This window comes from Glandiceps talaboti, chromosome 14 (assembly GCF_964340395.1).
Source record: "Glandiceps talaboti chromosome 14, keGlaTala1.1, whole genome shotgun sequence".
NCBI classification, from domain to species: domain Eukaryota; kingdom Metazoa; phylum Hemichordata; class Enteropneusta; family Spengelidae; genus Glandiceps; species Glandiceps talaboti.
In genome coordinates this window covers 23,146,173-23,159,770 of record NC_135562.1, presented here as the reverse complement: position 1 = coordinate 23,159,770, position 13,598 = coordinate 23,146,173, and the positions used below count along the sequence as shown (strand labels likewise).

Here is a 13,598-nt window from a genome sequence, read left to right as displayed (position 1 = left end):
TACTAGTATAAATCAATGTCTATACAAGTATCTGTCAATGTCTATACTAGTATCTGTCAATGTCTATACTAGTATCTGTCAATGTCTATACTAGTATCTGTCAATGTCTATACTAGTATCTATCAATGTCTATAGCTGTATGTCATAGTGTATACTAGAATCTGTCAATGTGTATACTGGTATCTGTCAATGTCTATACCAGTATTTGTCAATGTCTATACTAGTATCTGTCAATGTCTATGCTAGTATCTATCAATGTCTATACTAGTATATGTGAATGTCTATACTAGTATATGTCATGTCTATAGCGGTATCTATCAATGTCTATACTAGTATATGTCAATGTCTATACCAGTACTTATCAATGTCTATACTAGTATGTGTCATTATCTATACTAGTATATGTCATTGTCTATACCAGTATATGCCATTATCTATACTAGTATATGTCATTATCTATACCAGTATTTATCAATTTCTATACTAGTATATGTCATTGTCTATACTAGTATATGTCATTATCTATACTAGTATATGTCATTATCTATACCAGTATTTATCAATTTCTATACTAGTATATGTCAATGTCTATACAAGTACTAGTATCTCGTTATCTATACTAGTATCTATCAATGTCAATGCTAGTATGTCAATTCCTATGCTAGTATCTATCAATGTCTATACTTGTATCTATCAATGTATATACTAGTATATGTCAATGTATATACTAGTATATGTCAGTGTCTATACTAGTATCTATCAATGTCTATACTTGTATCTATCAATGTATATACTAGTATATGTCAATGTATATACTAGTATATGTCAATGTCTATACTAGTTTCAGTCAATGTCTATACTAATATGTCAATGTTTATACCAGTATCTGTCAATGTCTATACTAGTATCTATCAATGTCTATACTAGTATATATGAATGTCTATACTAGTATCTGTCAATGTCTATGCTAGTATCTGCCAATGTCTATACTAGTATCAGTCAATGTATGTCAATGCCTATACTAGTTTCTGTCAATGTCTATGCTAGTATCTATCAATGTCTATACTAGTATCTGCCAATGTCTATACTAGTATCTGTCAATGTCTATACTAGTATCTGTCAATGTGTGTCAATGTCTATCCTAGTATCTGTCAATGTGTGTCAATGTCTATCCCAGTATCTGTCAATGTATGTCAATGTCTATGCTAGTATCTATCAATGTCTGTACTAGTATTTGCCAATGTCTATCCTAGTATCTGTCAATGTGTGTCAATGTCTATACTAGTATCTATGAATGTCTATGCTAGTATCTATCAATGTATATACTAGTATGACAATGTCTATACTAGTATGTCAATGTCTATACTAGTATCTGTCAATGTATGTCATTGTCTACACTGGTTTCTGTCAATGTATGTCAATATCTATACTATAGTATCTATCAATGTCTATACTAGTATCTGTCAATGTCTATACTAGCATATGTCAATGTATGTCAATGTCAATGCTAGTATCTGTCTATGTCTATACTAGTATCTATCAATGTCTATACTAGCATCTGTCAATGTATGTCAATGTCTATGCTAGTTTTTGTCAATGTCTATGCTAGTATGTCAATGTCTATGCTAGTATCTATCAATGTCTATACTAGTATCTTTCAATGCATATACTAGTATGTCAATGTCTACACTAGTATTTGTCAATGTCTATCCCAGTATCTGTCAATGTGTGTCAATGTCTATACTAGTATCTATCAATGTCTATACTAGCATCTGTCAATGTATGTCAATGTCTATGCTAGTATCTGTCAATGTCTATACTAGTATCTATCAATGTCTATACTAGTATCTATCAATGTATATACTAGTATGTCAATGTCTGTACTAGTATTTGTCAATGTCTATCCCAGTATCTGTCAATGTGTGTCAATGTCTATGCTAGTATCTGTCAATGTATATACTATTATGACAATGTCTATACTAGTATGTCAATGTCTATACTAGTATCTGTCAATGTATGTCATTGTCTACACTGGTTTCTGTCAATGTATGTCAATGTCTATACTAGTATCTGTTAATGTCTATACTAGTATCTGTCACTGTCTATACTAGTATCTGTCAATGTCTATACTAGCATCTGTCAATGTATGTCAATGTCTATGCTAGTATCTGTCAATGTATATACTAGTATCTATCAATGTCTATACTAGTATGTCAATGTCTATACTAGTATTTGTCAATGTCTATACTAGTGTCTGTCAATGTATGTCAATGTCTATACTAGTATCTATCAATGTCTATACTAGTATCTGTCAACGTATGTCAATGTCTATACTAGTTTCTGTCAATGTCTGTCAATGTCTATACTAGTATAGATATATACTCGGATAGACATATATATATATATATATATATATATATATAACTCGGTGAGTATCAATCTGCTAAGACATATATATATATATATATATATATATATATATATATATATATATATATATATATATATATATATATATATATATATATATATATATATAGCTCGGTGAGTATCAATCTGCTAAGACATATATATATATATATAGTTTTGGTAGCTGGTTGAGTAGAGTGCTCGACTTGGAGGAGGAGCGTATGTAACTCGGTGAGTATCAATGTGCTAAGACAGTGCTCTATACCGCAGTGGCAGAGCGTAATAGTTTTGTTATATTATATATATATATATATATATATATATATATATATATATATATATATATATATATATATATATAGCATTGAACGTACCAAGATAATTAGATATGGCTCTCATGTCGTCTTGTCCAATTCGATAGATCTCTTCTTTGCTATGCCGACCTATGCCATGGGCTTGCAAATTATTACGGATGTTTTTACGAACCATTTTCACCAAAAACCAACGGAAAGCCTGTGGAAATATGACAATAAAATATCAATAAAAGAACCATAATATAATAGTAAAAATAACTTTAAAAAACAATAAAATAACAATAAAATAACAATAACATAATAATATAACATAATAATATAATAATATAAAACAACAATATACCATTGTACGCACTACTGTACTAAACTACATAGATAAACTTAGGGTAGCTGCACAGTCGGTATGGACTTTTAAGTTTTAGACTAGTCCTGCTTGCATACGGAGTACTAGTAATTTGGGACTCGATTCTGACAGTTGTCACTCCAGGGTCGTGTCAGTAATATCATAGACCCGTGCACAGTCTGCAAGCAGGACTAGTTTTAGACATGTTAATAGTTCATTTACTATTCACGCTTCATTTGCCTTATAAGGGACGGTGTATTTTAGATAGAACACCTTATTTATTGACATGAACAGATTACAGAGGTCCTGAATATATACACAACACAGATACAGTATACTGAAACAACATTGCGCCACGTGAACAACAGCATGCCGCATGTAATGAGCCAACAATACTGACGATGCATTAGACTTACAATAAGGTTTTACAGTAATTTGTACCGATGTTTGATTCCATACTTGTCATAAACCAGTATGTGTACCGATGTTTGATTCCATTCTAGTCATAAACCAGTATGTGTACCGATGTTTGATTCCATACTCGTCATAAACCAGTATTTGTAACGATGTTTGATTCCATACTAGTCAAAACCAGTATTTGTACCGATGTTTGATTCCATACTAGTCATAAACCAGTATGTGTAGCGATGTTGGATTCCATACTAGTCATAAACCAGTATTTGTACCGATGTTTGATTCCATACTAGTCATAAACCAGTATTTGTACCGATGTTTGATTCCATACTAGTCATAAACCAGTATTTGTACCGATGTTTGATTCCATACTAGTCATAAACCAGTATTTGTACCGATGTTTGATTCCATACTAGTCATAAACCAGTATGTGTACCGATGTTTGATTCCATACTAGTCATAAACCAGTATTTGTAACGATGTTTGATTCCATACTAGTCATAAACCAGTATTTGTACCGATGTTTGATTCCATACTAGTCATAAACCAGTATTTGTACCGATGTTTGATTCCATACTAGTCATAAACCAGTATGTGTACCGATGTTTGATTCCATACTAGTCATAAACCAGTATTTGTACCGATGTTTGATTCCATACTAGTCATAAACCAGTATTTGTACCGATGTTTGATTCCATACTAGTCATAAACCAGTATTTGTACCGATGTTTGATTCCGTACTAGTCATAAACCAGTATGTGTACCGATGTTTGATTCCATACTAGTCATAAACCAGTATGTGTACCGATGTTTGATTCCATACTAGTCAAAACCAGTATTTGTACCGATGTTTGATTCCATACTAGTCATAAACCAGTATTTGTAGCGATGTTTGATTCCATACTAGTCGTAAAGCACAGATTGTAGAGAATGGTACATTGATTGCCATCTCTTTATATTTAGAATGAGACGCGTCATCGACATGACAGATGGCGGGTCGGGCAATAGGTCAAATGTCAACCAATAGACAATTTGACTTGTTGTTCATTAAATATCATATTACATTCGAAACTGTTTGAAGAGACGTGATAATTCTACAAGTAGGTTCACTGAAAAGGCTATATACACATGCATGCCAAGACCTTTAAGCAAAATCAGTACATGTAGTACGATAACTCCCCGGGATAGCTCCCGCCAAATATGGTGGACGACAATTGACTTGTTCCCATTATTTATGATACTTAGTACTTGCCGTCCTACTTTAGACAGGGGACTTCAGACGGACATCACGGACAAAATCATTATGAAATGAAAAATCTGACATTAAAAATGGCGAATTATTAAAAATAGGACATAAAAAACTGACGAATTAAAAATTGAACATAAAAAAACTGATAAAAACCTGACGCAATTAGAATCTTCATATTTTTCCTTGAATTATAGTGCAGGCCTTGTATTATTTAAGTGTAACTATGGTGACGAATTTGACTTGATAAACACATAAGAAGTTGACTCTCCTTTGCAGGATATAATGCCACGGGTTACAAAAGGTAACATTTTATAATACAATCCATACAATCGGAAACAAGTTAGTGTAATGTTTCGATGCATGACTGAGGAGGAACCACTTACCGCGGGGAAGGAATTCTTGAAGTATTCATCAGATGTAGCAATGTATCGGTGGTAGTTGATTGTCCTGTAATGTAACAAATCACAGCAACAAAACAGAGTCAATTGACATTACAGTAAGGGTATGGTAAGTGTTGTTTTACTATAGTGACATTACAGTAAGGGTGTGGTAAGTGTTGTTTTACTATAGTGACATTACAGTAAGGGTGTGGTAAGTGTTGTTTTACTATAGTGACATTACAGTAAGGGTGTGGTAAGTGTTGTTTTACTATAGTGACGTTACAGTAAGGGTGTGGTAAGTGTTGTTTTACTATAGTGACATTACAGTAAGGGTATGGTAAGTGTTGTTTTACTATAGTGACATTACAGTAAGGGTGTGGTAAGTGTTGTTTTACTATAGTGACATTACAGTAAGGGTGTGGTAAGTGTTGTTTTACTATAGTGACGTTACAGTAAGGGTGTGGTAAGTGTTGTTTTACTATAGTGACATTACAGTAAGGGTATGGTAAGTGTTGTTTTACTATAGTGACATTACAGTAAGGGTGTGGTAAGTGTTGTTTTACTATAGTGACATTACAGTAAGGGTATGGTAAGTGTTGTTTTACTATAGTGACGTTACAGTAAGGGTATAGTAAGTGTTGTTTTACTATAGTGACATTACAGTAAGGGTGTGGTAAGTGTTGTTTTACTATAGTGACGTTACAGTAAGGGTGTGGTAAGTGTTGTTTTACTATAGTGACATTACAGTAAGGGTATGGTAAGTGTTGTTTTACTATAGTGACATTACAGTAAGGGTGTGGTAAGTGTTGTTTTACTATAGTGACATTACAGTAAGGGTATGGTAAGTGTTGTTTTACTATAGTGACATTACAGTAAGGGTGTGGTAAGTGTTGTTTTACTATAGTGACGTTACAGTAAGGGTATAGTAAGTGTTGTTTTACTATAGTGACATTACAGTAAGGGTATGGTAAGTGTTGTTTTACTATAGTGACATTACAGTAAGGGTATGGTAAGTGTTGTTTTACTATAGTGACATTACAGTAAGGGTGTGGTAAGTGTTGTTTTACTATATTGACGTTACAGTAAGGGTGTGGTAAGTGTTGTTTTACTATAGTGACATTACAGTAAGGGTGTGGTAAGTGTTGTTTTACTATAGTGACATTACAGTAAGGGTATGGTAAGTGTTGTTTTACTATAGTGACATTACAGTAAGGGTGTGGTAAGTGTTGTTTTACTATAGTGACATTACAGTAAGGGTGTGGTAAGTGTTGTTTTACTATAGTGACATTACAGTAAGGGTATGGTAAGTGTTGTTTTACTATAGTGACGTTACAGTAAGGGTGTGGTAAGTGTTGTTTTACTATAGTGACATTACAGTAAGGGTGTGGTAAGTGTTGTTTTACTATAGTGACATTACAGTAAGGGTGTGGTAAGTGTTGTTTTACTATAGTGACATTACAGTAAGGGTGTGGTAAGTGTTGTTTTACTATAGTGACATTACAGTAAGGGTGTGGTAAGTGTTGTTTTACTATAGTGACATTACAGTAAGGGTATGGTAAGTGTTGTTTTACTATAGTGACGTTACAGTAAGGGTGTGGTAAGTGTTGTTTTACTATAGTGACGTTACAGTAAGGGTGTGGCAAGTGTTGTTTTACTATAGTGACATTACAGTAAGGGTGTGGTAAGTGTTGTTTTACTATAGTGACATTACAGTAAGGGTGTGGTAAGTGTTGTTTTACTATAGTGACATTACAGTAAGGGTGTGGTAAGTGTTGTTTTACTATAGTGACATTACAGTAAGGGTGTGGTAAGTGTTGTTTTACTATAGTGACGTTACAGTAAGGGTGTGGTAAGTGTTGTTTTACTATAGTGACGTTACAGTAAGGGTGTGGTAAGTGTTGTTTTACTATAGTGACGTTACAGTAAGGGTGTGGTAAGTGTTGTTTTACTATAGTGACGTTACAGTAAGGGTATGGTAAGTGTTGTTTTACTATAGTGACGTTACAGTAAGGGTGTGGTAAGTGTTGTTTTACTATAGTGACGTTACAGTAAGGGTGTGGTAAGTGTTGTTTTACTATAGTGACATTACAGTAAGGGTGTGGTAAGTGTTGTTTTACTATAGTGACATTACAGTAAGGGTGTGGTAAGTGTTGTTTTACTATAGTGACGTTGTGGTAAGTGTTGTTTTACTATAGTGACATGTGATATACAATGTCATATTACTAAGAACAAAACAATAGAATATTAAATGTTTTATAATTCATCGAAGGTATCTTTAGTAGTTTACTTAATGCAATATTATTACATTTTCATAACTTATATTTTAAAAAAGGCTTTAAAAGTTTCACAGCGACACGAAAACAGAGCAAATAAGCGATATAAAGTAATTGCACTGAAGAGTTCTTGAGTTGTATGTATCACAATATAACATGTAGATCGTGTTCTCTCTCCATGACATGCTTTGACACAGATAGATAATCATAGATTATAGGTCATACATATATGAAGTAAGGACTTGTTAACTAATGTATGAACAAGATATTGTATAGCTATATATTTAACGTGACTCAACAATTCACAGTCTTGTACAAGAGGTTACATTGGGGTTAAAGGTCAGCTTTCATCTTTTGTGGGTCATACTTTTCCCACCAACTGTATGCAGACTCTTTGGAGGGAGCAACAAAAAATATTTTCAAACCATGTTTGAACCCTTACACAATTTCAAGAAAGCATTTGGTCAGTGTTTGTAAATATGATGGATAAATTCGATCTTGAACACATGCTCAGACAAGTATATCATGTCCGAGACATAATATACAAAAATGTTTAATCCTATTTGGTACTTATGGCTCCACTGATAAGATAACACTAACGCGAGAACAAGAGATTGAATAACGGGCCTTTAAACCACAAATACAGTGATGAGGATACATCAGAAACCGTTGGGTAATACAAATGTAAATTAAGTGAACTGACTAAACCATCAAGATGACGTCATTGATGAGCTAAGCACGTACCAACAATGACGTCATCATTTGAAAATCAAAGTGACGTAGTTGGCTGACGATGGTGATATTATGGCTGTACACTATCTTCCAAAGTATAAATATATAGCCATTAATTACAATTACCATGTGTTCTATGACGAATAATGATAACTGCAGGGCGTGCACAGACACTCGTAACCTATGATACATTTAAGATCGTAATAAATTATGATATTGACGTATATAGACGATAATTGGAGTAGATGAGAAAAGATAAGATAAGATAAGATAAGATAAGATAAGATAAGATAAGATAAAGCTAAGATAAGATAAGATAAGATAAGATAAGATAAGACAAGATAAGATAAGGTAAGATAAGATAAGATAAAGATAAGATAAAGATAAGATAAGACAAGACAAGACAAGACAAGATAAGATAAGGTAAGGTAAGACAAGATAAGATAAGATAAAGATAAGATAAAGATAAGATAAGATAAGATAAAGATAAGATAAGACAAGACAAGACAAGACAAGACAAGACAAGACAAGACAAGACAAGACAAGACAAGACAAGACAAGACAAGACAAGACAAGACAAGACAAGACAAGATAAGATAAGATAAGATAAGATATAGCTTTATTACAACCGTATAGTAAATTGACAATTCTATTTGGGTACGTAAAGTGTACTAAAGATATGAAATAGGCCATAGACCCTCCACTACAATGAAATAGGCCATAGACCCTCCACCAACTATGAAATAGGCCATAGACCCTCCGCTACAATGAAATAGGCCATAGACCCTCCACTACAATGAAATAGGCCATAGACCCTCCACTACAATGAAATAGGCCATAGACCCTCCACTACAATGAAATAGGCCATAGACCCTCCACTACAATGAAATAGGCCATAGACCCCCCACTACAATGAAATAGGCCATAGACCCTCCACTACAATGAAATAGGCCATAGACCCTCCACTACAATGAAATAGGCCATAGACCCTCCACTACAATGAAATAGACCATAGACCCTCCACTAACTATGAAATAGACCAAAGACCCTCCACTAACTATGAAATAGGCCATAGACCCTCCGCTACTATGAAATAGACCATAGACCCTCCACTAACTATGAAATAGACCAAAGACCCTCCACTAACTATGAAATAGGCCATAGACCCTCCACTACAATGAAATAGACCATAGACCCTCCACTAACTATGAAATAGGCCATAGACCCCCCACTACAATGAAATAGGCCATAGACCCTCCACTAACTATGAAATAGGCCATAGACCCTCCACTACAATGAAATAGGCCATAGACCCTCCACTAACTATGAAATAGGCCATAGACCCTCCACTACAATGAAATAGGCCATAGACCCTCCACTAACTATGAAATAGGCCATAGACCCTCCACTACAATGAAATAGGCCATAGACCCTCCACTAACTATGAAATAGGCCAAAGACCCTCCACCAACTATGAAATAGGCCATAGACCCTCCACCAACTATGAATATCCTAATAGAAATATGTATATTGAAAAGATAGAAAATAAGACGGCTTTCAAGGTCCACAACTACCTAGGAAGAAAACCAACAAATATGAAACAGAATTGACCGTGACAATGAAGTAGTGTTCGTTGAAAGGAAACCCAGTGTTTTTTTTTTAGAAAAGAACCGGGCCCAATTATGAAAGTACTTTCATCATCCATGGTCGATAGAAATAAATTGACTAATTTCAATTTTAATTGGTAATCATCATAAATTGGCTGTGCCGGTATATTCGTCGCCTTGGTAAATCCAGAGACGAAACATTGTTGTAAGTAAACACGTGGTTTTGATGTATCCACCACAGTGTTCTGTGTGTGTTGTACTCGTCAGCTTTAGCAATCGCCCCAGAACAGCTGAACAGACTTTAGAACAAAGAACTACTGTAACACATCTATCAATATGGCTTACGTCCATTTCACTGGCAAGTTGCCAACAATGATCTAATCCTATACAATTAACACTGTCTAGAACAATCTCATTCATATTGTACTACAACTTGAAAATTGTTATAATCATTGGTCCTTGTTATCAAACAAAGGTGGAAATTGACGTATCATCTGTTGTTGTTTTTGGTGTTTCCGGTTTGCATGGTCTGCCTAATCTATGGTTCATTGTAAAGCTGCACAACATCAATACATATTGAATTAAAATACAATTGAACGCCAACCATCTGTTATTTGTGACCATGGATCTGTCCATACATTGCCGGCAAAACATGACACTTTTATGACCTTTAACTTTTCTTGTTGTAGTGTAACTTGAAGTAGAATGGCAAGGCGTACAGGTGATACAGTCAACATCAAGGAATTTGTACATCGTTCGAAGCTGTTCATTTTAGTGTATTTATAGTGATTTCTGTTTTAATGGCTTACACTAGCGCTTAAATTGGCGCGCGCGTGTGCGTGCGTGCGTGCGTGCGTGTGTGTGTGTGTGTGTTTGTTTGGCTCATTCCGACTCATTAAATCTTAGTAATCTGCAATACAGTATGTATGTATGTATGTATGTATGTATGTATGTATGTATGTATGTATGTATGTATGTATGTGTGTATGTGTGTGTGTGTGTGTGTGTGTGTGTGTGTGCATGCGTGCATGCATGCATGCATGCATGCATGTATGTATGTATGTATGTATGTATGTATGTATGTATGTATGTATGTATGTATCATGTATGTATGTATGTATGTATGTGTGTGTGTGTGTGTGTGTGTGTGTGTGTGTGTGTGTGTATGTATGTATGTATGTATGTATGTATGTATGTATGTATGTATGTATGTATGTTTTGTCATTGCTGGTACAGAGCAGTTTGAATAATACTAAATTAAATCATTTATCATCGATGTAAGCAATCAATCTTAATCACCAATGAACATATCTTCCGGTTTCAATATATTGACTAAGACTTGCTATTATGCCGGCTGAATGAATAATGGTTGATTCACTTGATTATTTTTACCATAATAGCTATAGCACAAGAAATCTGTAAGCTTGTGTGTCTTACAGTTTCTAACAAATGACGGGACACAAGTCATATTCAGTTATTATGTCAATTAAAATCTTAACGCTGATGACATAAGGACGAAGTGGCTTGTTTCACTAATTATATTCACTTGTTAGGGTGTGGCTGTTTCTTCTCTGTACACAATATTACCATACGCCTTTCAGGCACGAGATGTGACGGGGAAAAACAGTTTCCGTGGCAACACACCAGATATTGCTACTATATTGTTAATCAACTTTCTTTAATACTTTAACCGTAATATATACAAATCAATTCAATAACTCACACGTCACTTTTTTTTTATATAGTTTTCATCGACAGATCAACCGTCTATATTATACGGAATAGAATATCCAGAAATAAATATCCCTTCCTGGCCCCCTTTCCTTTACCTTTTATTACTTGCCTTTCCGAGCTAATCAATTGGCTTGTCATGGCCTCGTCCATTTTACTGCCATGAGTTACAGTGCTATGGGTTTCCTGATGATCTTCAATGCATGTTAAATAGTCGGATGCAGTCACCTAAGCCATCAATTACAAACTAACAAATTGACGAACGTTGGCGATAGAGGCGACAAACACACTAGTCATTAAAAACTTTCTACGACGGCTATAATCCCAACACTTACCAATATGCAAATCACATATCGTTGATGTACACACAAATAAATATGGATGCTGAAATTGTTTTTACAAGTACAATAACTTCCAAACCAAACATCTGACATCAATGAACAAGGAAACACTTTTTGTTACACTCTCGTTTATAGTTTGTATTAGAATTTGAATTCCCAAATAAAGGGATAGATACATAAACACTGTAATATGATATATGATATGATGTGATGTGATATGATGTGATATGATATGATATGATATGATGTGATGTGATGTGATGTGATGTGATATGATGTGATGTGATATAATATGATATGATATGATGTGATGTGATGTGATGTGATATGATGTGATATAATATGATATGATATGATATGATATGATGTGATGTGATATAATATGATATGATATGATTATGATTATGATATCATGTGATGTGATGTTATTGATATGTTATGTCATGTGATATCATGTTATGCCATGTGATATGACAGAAAGGAGTTTGACTCGCTTTAGATTCAAAGTAATTCGCACTTTTCATCACAAACTGTGTGTGTACTACTAGCAATTACGAATATCAAGATTTCACTATTATAAAGAAATGCCATTTTAAAACCCTACTATAGGTGGACTCCAAGTGTGTCTCTGTATTATTAGTTATTTACTATTCACCGTACTTTCCAACGATGACATCACTCTCCTTATTCATAGCTACGTCATGATTGGTTATTACATCTGGTAGTCATGATTGGTCGACTAATACAAAACGCAGTATAACTACTTTGACGGTCCTGATATAAATTAAGACAAGCTACCTTTACGGAATTAAACGCTCCCTGTCAACTTATATATAATATGTGGACACCCTTAGCATTGTTATACGGAAGACTCCAGGATTTATATAAGAAAGATTATATGGAAATTAAACCGCATCGTCGGGATAAACCATATTAGATATGGAAATAGGAATATCCCTGGATACTTAGCTGGCACGTTTAATATTATATGAATAGAGATAAGTACTATTGAACAACATTGATAAGCCAAAATGTCACGGCTTCTGCTGGGCACTTTCCTAAGTTAAAGCGTAACGAATTACTGTGTCATGGAAACCGTAACTATGGAAACCAACGAAATCGGTCTATTTAATATTATGCAAATATATTGGTTATACTTGAAACTGTCATGCAGTACATGATATTGATATTGTAATTAATACCATACACTAGAATCAAAACAAGCATCTAGAATTTGAATGTACAGTATAGTGCTATAGTGTGTATGATTTGAATGTACAGTATAGTATAGTGCTATTAGGACTGTATTGCTCTTTACTTTTGCACTCTTATCTATCATAGTCCTAGCAGCATTTTTAAAATACTCTAATACGAGAGTTTTCTATAGCTGCTACATCTTCATCAAATCTAACAACCGATACCATCACCGGACTCGTGGTTTGCTGATGAAGACCATTCAAGCCCAGATGGCATAAATACTTGAAAGTCACATTTGGGAAGACAAGATTCACCAGCTATATCCACTTTCTAGGTAATTGTTCAGGACAGCATGTCACCCCTGTTGGTTTCCAACAGAAAGTTCAAATCACGCATGTTTGGTAAAGCCACTAAGTTCCGAATTGACGTTCCTATGTTCCCGTCATCTCATGAGAAATTACCATCCAGGACCACTTACGACAGTTTTCAGGACTGTATTACTCGTCACTTTTGCACAAACAGTCATTCAAACATGAAAAACGCGAAAACAGCACAGAACTACCAAAACACATTTGGAAACTGAAAAGAAATAACGAGCCTTTTTCCGT

General features: G+C 34.4%; 1 protein-coding gene across 1 annotated transcript in view; it reads right to left on the bottom strand.

Annotated features, from left to right (window-relative positions):
• LOC144445584 (failed axon connections homolog) overlaps positions 1–13,598 on the bottom strand; it is a 34,202-nt gene that overhangs the window by 4,658 nt on the left and 15,946 nt on the right. The window contains exons 3-4 of the mRNA XM_078135191.1: positions 5,113–5,176; positions 2,784–2,922 (exon numbers count right to left, since the gene is read on the bottom strand). Coding sequence (XP_077991317.1) covers positions 2,784–2,922; positions 5,113–5,176 — 203 coding nt within the window. The remainder of the gene's footprint in view (positions 1–2,783; positions 2,923–5,112; positions 5,177–13,598) is intronic.